The sequence below is a fragment of the Pleurodeles waltl genome, chromosome 9 (assembly GCF_031143425.1).
Source record: "Pleurodeles waltl isolate 20211129_DDA chromosome 9, aPleWal1.hap1.20221129, whole genome shotgun sequence".
NCBI lineage: Eukaryota > Metazoa > Chordata > Amphibia > Caudata > Salamandridae > Pleurodeles > Pleurodeles waltl.
The window spans coordinates 705,476,123-705,489,243 of NC_090448.1; the positions used below are offsets into that span (position 1 = coordinate 705,476,123).

Below are 13,121 nucleotides of genomic sequence, written 5' to 3' on the forward strand. Positions count from 1 at the left end.
GTTTCCCAAACGGGGAATGGGAAAAATTGGAAAGTTAAAGAATTGGGAAAGGAATAGCGTGGCAGTGATGTGAAAAGATATGAGGTACTTGTTAGGGAAAATAGTACATGACCTCTTGAGTTAGATTGCAGTGGTCAATTACTGCTGCTTTGCATCTGGTAATTCGCTATATCTGGATTTGCCACTAATATGACAGAATTGTGCAGAATCATAAATAAAGTCCCGGTTACAAAGGGAAGATCGCTATTTCTCTTGAGATACACCAGTTTCTTTCCAAGGGTACTGTACTAAAGCACCAAGGGAGCAGTTCCTCTCCCCGAGCAAACATCAAAGTTATCTTTTTGGCTGTGTATAATGGTATGAGAGTAGATCATTGCTTAAGCAAGTTAAACCCCATCATTCATATTACACAGCTATCATCATACCAGGTGTAGAGGAAGCATATTAAAAACGGCAGTGCAGCAACCAGCTGGATCCATCGCCATCGACGGAGCCCATAGGCCATCCCGGCTAAGAGAGGCTGGCCTAACGTGACCAAGTAGGCTTGGGTTGTGACCACTATGGCCCGGAACCTTGATGGGATCCATTCTTGAGCTGGAAGAAAAATAAATCACACAGTATTTTCAGTACTTTGTCAACTTAAGTTTTTATCTTTTAAGCAATAGGCGTTTGGATTATTGATAATTATTTACTGATTGAAATAAAGTCATAATTGGATGTGGAAGAGAAAAACCACCTAAATGACCAGTTTACTCCTGACTCTGTTATAATCAGATTTATTTTTGTGACGAATCCACTGCCTCTTACCTATCTATGAATTAAACATTTCAGCTGTGTCTAGATCACCTATACACAATATCGTATTTATTTTTCCTTTTTAGACTCTCAGGCTTTTCATTCTAGGCCCAGAAATTCTCAATTGGTTGAGCTCTGACAGAAAGTTATTGGTATGACATAATGTAGAGGTTCACCAGCAAACTTTTTGTACAAGTTTACCAATATACTTTGGTATATATATTGAGACATTTTAGAGAACAATGAGCAAAACCTATTGAATAAAACTGGAAATGATTTAAAACAAATTTGCAGAGAATTTTGGATATTTTTTACCAAAAGGATTTTTCAGGGAAATTTTAACACACATTGGACTAGCATAACTGAATAGGATAGAAAGACATTCATGTGGGTTCTTGGTCTCACCCAAGGTAATTTTGAGAAACTACATTGAAAAGCCCATTTTGTCAGTGATGTATGAAAAAAATTAATAAAAATGAAAGGTGACTTTACAGAGAGATTAGGCGGTTCTCCCCAATGGAAATTGGGCCTGTTATGTGGAAGAAAATTGGATAGCCATGGAAGATAATTTAAAAGAGTGGTGTGGCGGCTATCCCATAGGAAATCCTAAGACAAGTTGTAGCAAATGGTGCATGTAAAAGCAAATTGGGCCACAAGCTGTTAAAACTGGATAGGATTTAAAAGCAATTTTCCAGGGCAGCAGGTGGATGGGTACTCCCTTAGTATTATGTTTGGATTACGTTTGTGGTGGCAATCGGGTATTTACAAACATACTGGTAAAGTATGATTGTTCAAATGTGGGTGGCATTTAAGGTAGTTTTAGAGGGGTGTTGGAAATCTCTGATTTTTGAGAATTTAAAGGGCACTTTTTAATTTATAATTGGGGTGGCCATTCATAGATTGTTTCTGACATTAATTGGTGTCTGTAATTAATTAGTAGAGAATATGTTGATTTGTAATACTGCAAGCGTGAGGGGTGGTGTGCTTATAGTACATTTATCAAAGTGGGTCTATTATTTGTTTTACTGCAGTGCATGGGAGCACCGTTGGGTTGGCTGCCATTTGCCAACTAGTTGGCAGGATTATCATTTTGTGTGTATGAAGGTCTGAGGATTCTGACTAATGTATACTGTTTGAAGGTATTGTTTGCTCATCTGATGCATGATGTTCTTGTTAAAGAGTGGATGAAGTTTGTAGGCCTCCCTAAATAAATCATCGTTCAGCTTCCATATTTGTACAGTAACCTTTATGTCCCTTTGACTATAACTTTACCAGTTAACATATTTAATGAAAATCCACAGCACTCTCACCACCCATATCTCCAGCCTCTTTTTAGGTAAATAGTAAATACCCAAACCACTTTGATTAAGTAAGACACATAACACACAAAGTCGCACCCTGATTTTGAGAAGGCTGCGATGGTGAGGACTCTTGCTTTAGTAAAAAGGGTGTGTACAAATGTATGTGTTAAAAGCAGCAGACATATCTTGTAGAGGCAAAGTTCTTCTGCAAAGAGCACTATCCCGCCACAGTTTCTCATGCCATTTCGATGAGCAATGCTCTTTTGTTTCAATTTTATTCTGTAGTTTTTTCCATATCTTCAGGTTCCTTATCAATAACTACTTAGTATTTGTGCAGGAATATTATCTCTGATAAATATTGCAGAGCAATCATTTACTTGTAGTCCTTACCTATTCCATCAGTAGCATCACTAGGGGCCAGATGTAGCAAAAATCCAAATTGCGACTTGCAATTTGCGAGTCCGTGCGACTCGCAAATTGCAAGTCGCAATTTGGTATGCAGAAAGGTGTCTCAGACACCTTCTGCAACTCGCAATGGGATCGCAAAGACCCACCTCATTAATATTAATGAGGTGGGTTGCAGTTTGCGACCCCATTGCGAGTATGGGCACTCACGGGGATGGTGGCCTGCTGGAGACAGCAGACCACCATGTCCGTGACTGCTTTTTAATAAAGCAGTTTTTTTTTCTACCTGCAGCCCGTTTTCCTTAAAGAAAAACGAGCTTCACTTAGAAAAAAAACCGAAACCTTTTGTTTCGGTATTTTTCAGGGCAGGTAGTGGTCCATTGGACCACTGCCTGCTCTGAATTTTTTTTTTTTTTCTAGACACAAAGTGGAAGGGGTCCCATGGGGACCCCTTCCCGTTTGCGACTGGGTTACCATCCACTTCAAGTGGATGGTAACTGCGATTTCATTTGCGACCGCTTTCGCGGTCGCAAATGAAAATGAATAGCATTGCGAGTCGCAAATAGGAAGGGAACACCCCTTCCTATTTGCGAGTCGGAAATGCATTTTGCGAGTCGGATCCGACTCGCAAAATGCATTTCTGCATACCGGAGAGGATTTTGCGCCTCGCAAACTGCGTTTTTCGCTGTTTGCGAGGCGCAAAACCCTTTCTACATCTGGCCCTAGATCCCCAAAACCCCTGGGGCATGTTGTTAACCCCAGAACTCCCAATTTGGACCTCTCAAAGCCCACAAGGCAAACAAGAAATTCTTAAAAAGTATTCAACCTCAGTACAAGAAATTCAAAGTTTTGAAACAGGAATATACAAGCGCCCATAGTTGTGTTAAGCTTTTGAGTTAATTTATGTGACAGTCAACAAGTCAATAAATGTTTCCTCAGTCAAGTGTATGACCATAAAAGCACATATTTAAAACATATATAGAAATCACAACAAATCAATGTCGTGAAACTTCAGTTAAAATAAAAAAACCTTCTACATCACTGGTTTAACAATTGACAAGGATACACCATGTAGCATATTTTTTTCCTTAACTTCAGCGCCTGGATAATAAAATTGAGAACTGCATAACAAGGCGTTGCAGGACCAATAGACTCTCTTGGTGTGTTTTGAAACAATTTCTACTTAAAATGGGGAATAAAAACCAAATTCTAAAAGAAGAATACAAAGAACAAAATAACATAAAGTGGTTGGTTGACTGGCTAAAAACACAATCACATGGGCAACATGGTAATGAAGCAAACCAGGAGCCAGTGACAGTAAAAGTCCCTAAAAAATTAATCATGTTGGCTCTAAGCCACGTTAAATGAAACCTATGTTTTGGAGCCTTGATCCACATTAAATAGTGCTCCATGCCATTGCAAGTTGAGAGCCATATAGATTATTGGACTGTGACTATGTCAAAAGCTTTCATAAATCTCATCTTTTTTTTTTAATGGGCAGCATACATTTACTTTACCAGGGCCTTGGTGTGTGAACTAATCTTATCTGGATTCTCAAAAGGATTGCTCATTCCTAGGCCTTGAGAAGTACTTATTACCAAATGAATCTGAGGAACATGTTACTTTGTTTCAGACGATCCTTCACAATTCTGTGTGTAAAATTCAGCTCCAGCATAGACCAGATTTTAACCCAGAATAAAACAGGCACCAGGCCTACCACTTCTCCCAAAACGCCTAACCCCACTTCTTGATGAGAGATAAGACTTGATGTGAATCTCAGAAATTATAAAAACCTATGTAAAAACCTATCCTGAATTGCCTGGAGGGTCTTTACAGACGTATACCCCGACACACCAGCCCCATATATTCCCGCAGAGTGGCACTGGCTTTTATTTAACATTATCAATTCTCTAGGGGCTTATGTCCCAATTTATTTGCAAACCTAAAAAGTATTTTGCACCCCACCTCCATCGATTGGGAACTCTGAGTAATTAATAGGTCTCAACTTATCATGAGGTTGCATTAGCTTTTACACAGGCAGGTCATTTTAGCCTAGGCTTCTAGACTGTGCTCTTTCACTTCAAGGCATGGATTTTTATTTTTCTAATATTTCAGTAAAAGCTTTCTATTCAGCGGAGATGTTTTTATTATTTATCAGCTTGTCCTTTTACACAGACTTCTATTATTCTTGTCTCTGCACGACATTTTCATTCTGTGTTCTATCCAAGGTTGTATGTGATAAGTTACAAATTATTGCCAGTACAAAACGTTCATCATGTCCCCAACTCTTATACACAGAAATATACACGTTATCATGTCAGGGCAGTTTTCTCAGAACAGCAGATGTTTTATTATAAAACACCTCACTGCTCATTACATAATAGAGTGAAATTCAAACCCGTTGCCATCATACACTCCACGTCGCCTTTGCAAGTTTCTGTTGAGATCTGATGTAGTCTCTTCCTCAATGTGGGAGAACTGGCCGTAGACCAACAGACCTCTTCTTTACCTACAATCACAGGTAGATGGGGATGGGGCTTTTCCTGGGGCCTGATAAGCAGATTAGGGCTTACATTGCCATGCCCTTGCAGATAACCTTAGTAGTGCAGGTAGGGATTTTAGAACCATTGTTGTGACAGTATGGTGGGACTTTCTCTATGATTCACTCTCCTTGTCACTGCCTCACTTTTATAATGTTTTATCATCCTCATAATAGCAATACATGCCTTTTTACATAGAATGCATTTGATTCAATAAAACCTATTAAACCTTGTCCTGCTTCTGTTTACCTTTGTATGTGTGAGACATATGTGACTGAGAGAAAGGGGTAAGATCTGTTCCACCATGATTTCCCTGAGAAATCTAGTTGACATGCTGAGGACTGCCACAAATCACCTTTTTCTTGTGTACTGGTGAGGTACTGCTAGCTGGCCGGAACGGTTAGGCTGACAGTTGTCACGTGGCACAGGATCAGACCCCCGTGTCCAGTAGTACTGTCGACCAAATCCCATAGTCGTGTTATCAATTGCGAGAGTCTTTATGACATGGCGCCTCAGACGTTGGTTAGGCACTGAAGTATTTATCTCCCAAGTATCTATGGGGGTCATTACAACATTGGCGGTAAAAGCCGCTTACCGCCGTGCAGAAGACCGCCAACACACCGCCGCGGCAGCAGAATTCCACCACGGTCATTATGACCCACTGCTCGGAATCTGCCAAACTTCAGACACCCACACAAGTCCGCCACACCAAAGGTCAGTGATAAACCTCCACCGTCACGCCAACAGAAATACGCCCACACTATCATGACACACGAATCCACGCGGCGGTCTTTCAACTGCGGTATTCCATTGGCGGTACACACCGCCGCGCTCAAAATACACACACTCTTACAAAACACTACCACATTGGACAATTCAAAATACACACACCTGATACACATACACACACCACTCCGACACACCCATTACAATATAAAACACACACCCACATCACTCACAAACCCCTACAACACAAATACCAAGAGAAGGCCAGAGAGAGACACTACAAACAACTACCAAGCATCCACACGCACACAATACCATCACCCACATTACTTCCACGCACCTCACACAACACACCACTAAATATCACCCCACTTATCACTACACACACCACCCCACACATCACCGCACCACCCCATGGCACAGCAAAGACAACCCAGGATCTCTGAGGAGGAGCTCAGGGTCATGGTGGAGGAAATCGTCCAGGTAGAGCCACAGCTATTTGGATCACAGGTACAGCATACCTCCATAGCTAGGAAGATGGAGCTATGGCGAAGAATAGTGGACAGGGTCAACGCAGTGGGACAGCACCCAAGAAATAGGGATGACATCAGGAAGAGGTGGAACAACCTATGAGGGAAGGTGCGTTCCGTGGTCTCAAGACACCACATCGCGGTTTAGCGGACTGGCGGCAGACCCCCACCTCCTCCCCCACAACTAACAACATGGGAGGAGCAAGTCTTGGCTATTCTGCATCCTGAGGGCCTCGCAGGAGTAGATGGAGGAATGGACTCTGGTAAGTCAAATCTTAACTATTACATCCCCCACCCTACCTGCATGCCATCACATACCCCCACCCTCACCCTCACCCCATCACTCCAACTCCTCACAAATGTCCCAGCATCACAAACCACACATCCTAACACCAAGCCCTGCATGCAACAACAAAGCCGGGACACCCATCACCAAAGCATGGCCACTGCACATACCCATACACCCCCCTAAACCACCATCACACAACGACCCACACAGGAATGCAAGCACTGGGGTACATGGTCACCCACCCATTGCACACCATGGCACACACAGATGTAATAAACATCCTTTTATACCCCTGCAGGACCCCTGCCCAAAGCCACCGGACAGGAGGGTCCACACATGTCCACACCACCAACAGAAGAGGCCCACAGAGATGACAGCAGCTCTGTCCAACTGGATCTAGATGACCAGCCCGGCCCATCGGGGACCTCTGGACAGTCGGTTCCCCTGACACAGTCACAGGCCACCACAGAGCTTCCCCCCTCTGGAAACACCAGCACAGCACCCACCCAGCGGGCCCATACCTCTGTCCCCAGGACAAGTCAAGCAGCAGTGTGTCCACCACTACAGGGAACCCAGGCTAACCGACCACCCCAACAACAACAGGGACCTGTGGGCAGTGGCAGTGGGCACACAGTCCAGGGGACGGAGGCCCAGGAACACAGGGGAACTGGGAGGGCTGCTGTGCGACAGGGGGATGACAGGCCAAGGGAACCCACTCTCCACGAGGCCCTCTCCAACATCATGGGAGCGTACCATCATTCCCAGGAGATGATGGCAACGGTACTGACACTAGCCTGGACGATGAACTGCCCACCACCTCCACCGGCGCTAGTGGACAGGAGGCACCGCCACAGGACCACCACACCAGCACCCCACCCCCTGCAGAGGGAGAACCACCCCGCAAATCGTCCCTGAGATCCAGGACAAAGACAGAGAACAATGACAAGACCCCCACCAAGAAATGAGACCACCCCGAATGTAATCCTTCTGTCCCACTTTGTCACCCTGTCCATCCTCAAACTGCCCCAGCTCCACTTCCTATGCCCATTTGGGCAATGCACCTGTGAGACTAATAGACTGGACTCTGCCATGGACATTCCTCCACCATCACCCCTCATCATTTTACAACCCTCTCCAATCTTGAGCACTTAAATAAACACCCTTAAAGCACAAAACAATCTGGAGTCTGTCTGTGATTTTGAAATAGTGTATTAGCAATTACAGTGACAAAATGCTCTTTCAAAAGTAATTTCAACATACCTATGTCACACAGCTCTATTCCATGAGGAAACAAAGCAGATGTCTCACAGTGGGACCCACATCTGTGAAATCGTAAGGGAAAGTGAAAACTCAGTGACCATACACTGGGTGAAAACGACAGACAGTAGAGAGGTAGTAGTGTTAAAGTACATGTAGTAGGCAGGTTTGTCTTCTTACCTGTGTCTCACTGGAAGTATTGCAGGATAACCGAGTTCCTGTTGTTGATGTCCTCTTCTTCTGCTTCCTCGTCTTCACTGACAACAGGCTCCACAGCTGTCACAACACCGCCATCTGGACCATCCTCCTGCAGAAAAGGCACCTGTCATCGCAAAGCTAAGTTGTGAAGCATACAGCAGGCCACGATGATCTGGCACACCTTCATTGGTAAGTAGAATAGGAATCCACCTGTCATATGGAGGCACCTGAACCTGGCCTTCAGGAGGCTGAAGGTGCACTCTATAATCCGCCGAGTTCGCCCATGGGCATCATTGTAACGTTCCTCTGCCCTTGTCCTGGGATTCCTCACTGGGGTCAGTAGCCATGACAGGTTGGGGTAACCAGAGTCACCTGCAAATGGCGAGGGCAACTGTTAGACACACACTAACCTGTGGGGATATCCCCAGAACCCAGACAACCATTCCCACTGACTTGCTTCCAGGTGCTCACCTAATAGCCACACACTGTGCCTCTGGAGTTGCCCCATCACATAAGGGATGCTGCTATTCCGCAGGATGTAAGCATCATGCACTGAGCCAGGGAATTTGGCATTCACATGGGAGATGTACTGGTCTGCCAAACACACCATCTGCACATTCATGGAATGATAACTCTTCCGGTTTCTGTACACCTGTTCACTCCTGCAGGGGGGTACCAAAGCCACATGTGTCCCATCAATGGCACCTATGATGTTGGGGATATGTCCCACGACATAGAAGTCACCTTTCACTGTAGGCAAATCCTCCACCTGAGGGAAAACGATGTAGCTCCGCATGTGTTTCAGCAGTGCAGACAACACTCTGGACAACACGTTGGAAAACATAGGCTGGGACATCCCTGATGCTATTGCCACTGTTGTTTGAAAAGACCCACTTGCAAGGAAATGGAGTACTGACAGCACCTGCACTAGAGGGGGGGATTCCTGTGGGATGGCGGATAGCTGACATCAGGTCTGGCTCCAGCTGGGCACACAGTTCCAGGATTGTGGCACGATCAAGCCTGTAGGTGATGATCACATGTCTTTCCTCCATTATCGACAGGTCCACCAGCGGTCTGTACACTGGAGGATGCTCCATCTCCTCACATGTCCCAGCGGACGGTGCCTATGAAGGACAACAGCGAGCACAGAGTCAACCAACTCAGAGGTACGTACACACAGCTTACACAGAACACAAATCATAATCCGAAATTTGGCCTGTATGAGTGTTGAGGCAAGGCCTAGGTATGTGTGGCGCAGTTAAAAATTAAGCCATGTGGGCCCCTGAAATGGCGGATGCCTGACCTGTAAAGTGGGACAATGGGATGTGAGGTAACTGCGCTGGCGTTGTACACCGTCGCGGTAGGCGGTCGAAGACCGCGGCGCAATTCTGCATTGGTTAACATTGGACCCTATGGGTCCCAGGAGCCAATGACGATGTACACCGGCTGTGATGGTACGCACCCCCGCCGACGTGACCGCCATTTTCTATATGTTCAATCACTCGATACCTGATCTTCGACAGGAGAGGACCTACACTGCAAGTGCTGCTGTGACCTCGGTGTGTAAGAGACAATGGCTCGTGAGTCTGGGGAAAGGGCTCCTGCCTTCACATCGGAGGAGTTGGAGAAACTCGTGGATGGGGTCCTCCCCAGTACACGCTACTCTACGGTCCTCCAGACAAACAGGTAAGTACACTGGGAGCATGCTGTATGGGCTATGCCTGTGTGGAGTGGGTGGATGACAGATGGGGGGTAGATCGAGGCGTGCATGAAACAACGGTGAGTGCGTGTGCCACATGGCAAGGGTAGGGAAGGGGGCCAATGACTGTGACGGTATGGACGGTTATATCTTCTCCTTTTCCCCTGCACAATTCCTGTAGTTCAGCGCCCACCAGAAGAAGGATATTTGGCGTGCCATCGCCAAGTAAGTCTGGACCCTGGGGGTCTATCACAGATGGAGCACCCACTGCCGTAAGAGATGGGAGCACATTCGCCGCTGGAGCAAGAAGACGGCGGAGGCCCAGCTGGGGATGGCATCTCAACGTGGGAGGGGTGCCCGTTGCACCATGACCCCCCTGATGTTCAGGATCCTGGCGTGGTGTACCCGGAGTTGGATGGGCGCTTGAGGGCATCACAGCAGCCACAAGGGGGTGAGTACACTATCAATCTGCTGATTTTGTGCGCAGTGGAGGTGTCTGGGTGGGGAGGTGGGCTGTGGGTTTCCCTAGGCCAGGGCGAGTGTGCTAGTTAGGTCCCCTTGTTCTGGAAGACCCTGTGGCACCCCACCCCACCTGTGTACAGTGCCAAGTACACCTAGTCAGGCTCCTGTGACTTCCATGTGTGCAGATGTCGGCCAAAGCCTTGTAGGCCATGTCCCAGGGATTAAACAGTGGACCCCAAGTGCGCGGCGTAGTGCAGGGGGCTTCTGTGTCTGTCATGTCCGCCAACAGTAGCGGTAATGCATGCACTCAACATGTCTTTCTTCTGTTGTTCCCCCCCTTTTGGTGGTCTCCCTGTTCTTGTGTGCATTAACATCATCAGGCGGAGGAGCAGTGGCACCGGAGCAGGAGGGAGCTGCATCCCACATGGCCCTGGAGGGTGAGACGACGGACTCGGAATTCACCAGTGGGACAGAGGGCGAGGGGAGCTCCACGCCGGGGACAGGAGCTGAGACCAGTGATACGGACTCATCCTCTGATGGGAGCTCCCCAGAAGGGTGGGCATCACCTTCGCTCCAGGTACCTCAGGCCCTGCCCCAGTCACCCCTGCTGCCATCAGTGAGGAGGCCATTGACCTCCTTAGGTCCCTCACTGTTGGGCAGTCTACCATTTTGAATGCCATCCAGGGTGTAGAAAGGCAGTTGCAACAAACAATGCATTCCTAGAGGGCATTCATTCTGGTCAGGCAGCCCTTTAGCAAGCTTTTCAGACTCTGGCCTCAGCACTGATGGCAGCTATTGTCCCTGTCTCTAGCCTCCCCCCTCCAACTTCCTCCAGCCAAACCCAATCCCCTCTACCTCAGCCTACCCCAAGCACACCTTCAGACCAGCATGCACACACGTCAACACACAAGGGAAGCTCTGGCAAACATAAGCACCACACATCCCACAGGCACTCACGCAAGCATCACACACATGCAGACGCACCAACATCCACTGCCTCCACTGTGTCCCCCTCCTCCTCGTCTCCTTCCTCCCTCCCAGTCTCGTCTCCACTCACGCCTGTATGCAATGCATCTACAGCCACTACTTCCATCACCAGCACACCCACCACCACACCCCGCTCACGTGCAGTCACCACCCCCACTACCTTTCACACGTCCCCTGTGTCCTCTCTTACTGTGACGCCCGCTCCCAAAGTACACAAACGCAGCCACACACCCACCCAACAGCCATCCACCTCACGACAGCCTCCAGCACATGCACCTTCACCCAAAGTCACCAAACGAACACCTCCTACAACCACAACCTCTTCCTCCACTCCCAAACCCCCTCCAGCTACCCGTCCCAGTGTTCCCAAGCAACTTTCCTGTCCACCCTTGACCTCTTTCCCTTACCTCCCCCACCCCGTCAGTCTCCTAGGGCCCGACTCTCCAGGTCCCAAACTAGCACCTCAGCCACAACATCTCAACAGGGCAGCCAGTGTGGCACGGAGCCACAGCACGGACAGTCCCTCACCTGTCAAGCATCAAAAGTTGGTCAGTCCTGGCGGGAGAGGGGGAAGACTCCAGCCACCAAAGCCGCTCCCAGGGGTACAGGTGGGAGTGTGGAGTCAGCTGCGACACCTTCCAAGGTGTGGAAGGAACACAAGAAACTCAGCCAGTCTGGGAAGAGCAGCACAGCGGAGAAGACCGCCATCATCCCCGCTGCCCAGGAGGCCAGCACCAGCCCTGCTGCCCAGGAGGCCACCGCCAGCACCAGCCCTGCTGCCCAGGAGGCCACCTCCATCATCCCCGCTGCCCAGGAGGCCACCGCCATCATCCCCGCTGCCCAGGAGTCCACCGGCAGCACCAGCCCTGCTGCCCAGGAGGCCACCGTCATCATCCCCGCTGCCCAGGAGGCCACTGCCAGCACCAGCCCTGCTGCCCAGGAGGCCACCCCCATCACCCCTGCTGCCCAGGAGGCCCCCGCCATCATCCCCGCTGCCCACGAGGCCACCGCCATCATCCCCGCTGCCCAGGAGGCCAGCACCAGCCCTGCTGCCCAGGAGGCCACCGCCAGCACCAGCCCTGCTGCCCTGGAAGCCACCGCCAGCATCAGCCCCACTGGGCCATAAAGGACCGCCAGCACGAGCCCTGCTGCCCTGGAAAAGACCGCCAGTACCAGCCCCGCTGGGCCATAAAGGACCGCCAGCACGAGCCCCGCTGGGCCATTAGGGACCGCCAGCACCAGCCCCGCTTGGCCATAAAGGACCACCAGCACCAGCACCGCTGGGCCAGACAGGATCGCCAGCAGCTGAGTCACTGCCAAGGACCCCGCCACCACAAGCACCGCTGAACAGGACAATGCCGCCACAAGCACCGCTGCCAAGGTCACCTCCGCCACAAGCAGGACACTGCTGCCACAAGCACCGCTGCCAAGGACACCGCCACCACAAGCACCGCTGAACAGGACACTGCAAGTCTGGGAAGAGCAGCACGGCGGAGAAGACCGCCATCATCCCTGCTGCCCAGGAGGCCACCGCCAGCACCAGCCCTGCTGCCCAGGAGGCCACCTCCATCATCCCCGCTGCCCAGGAGGCCACTGCCATCATCCCCGCTGCCCAGGAGGCCAGCACCAGCCCTGCTGCCCAGGAGGCCACTCCCATCATCCCCGCTGCCCAGGAGGCCAACGCCATCATCCCCGCTGCCCAGGAGGCCACCGCCATCATCCCCGCTGCCCAGAAGGCCAGCACCAGCCCTGCTGCCCAGGAGACCAGCACCAGCCCTGCTGCCCTGGAAGCCACCGCCAGCATCAGCCCCGCTGGGCCATAAAGGACCGCCAGCACCAGCCCCGCTGGGCCATAAAGGACCGCCAGCACCAGCCCCGCTGGGCCATTAGGGACCGCCAGCACCAGCCCCGCTGGGCCATAAAGGACCGCCA

At 49.5% G+C, this 13,121-nt stretch overlaps 1 protein-coding gene across 1 annotated transcript in view; it reads right to left on the reverse strand.

The window, feature by feature from the left end:
- The window catches only part of LOC138259734 (solute carrier family 22 member 6-A-like), a 596,554-nt gene that overhangs the window by 551,645 nt on the left and 31,788 nt on the right, over positions 1-13,121 (reverse strand). The window contains exon 3 of the mRNA XM_069207627.1: positions 426-594. Coding sequence (XP_069063728.1) covers positions 426-594 — 169 coding nt within the window. The remainder of the gene's footprint in view (positions 1-425; positions 595-13,121) is intronic.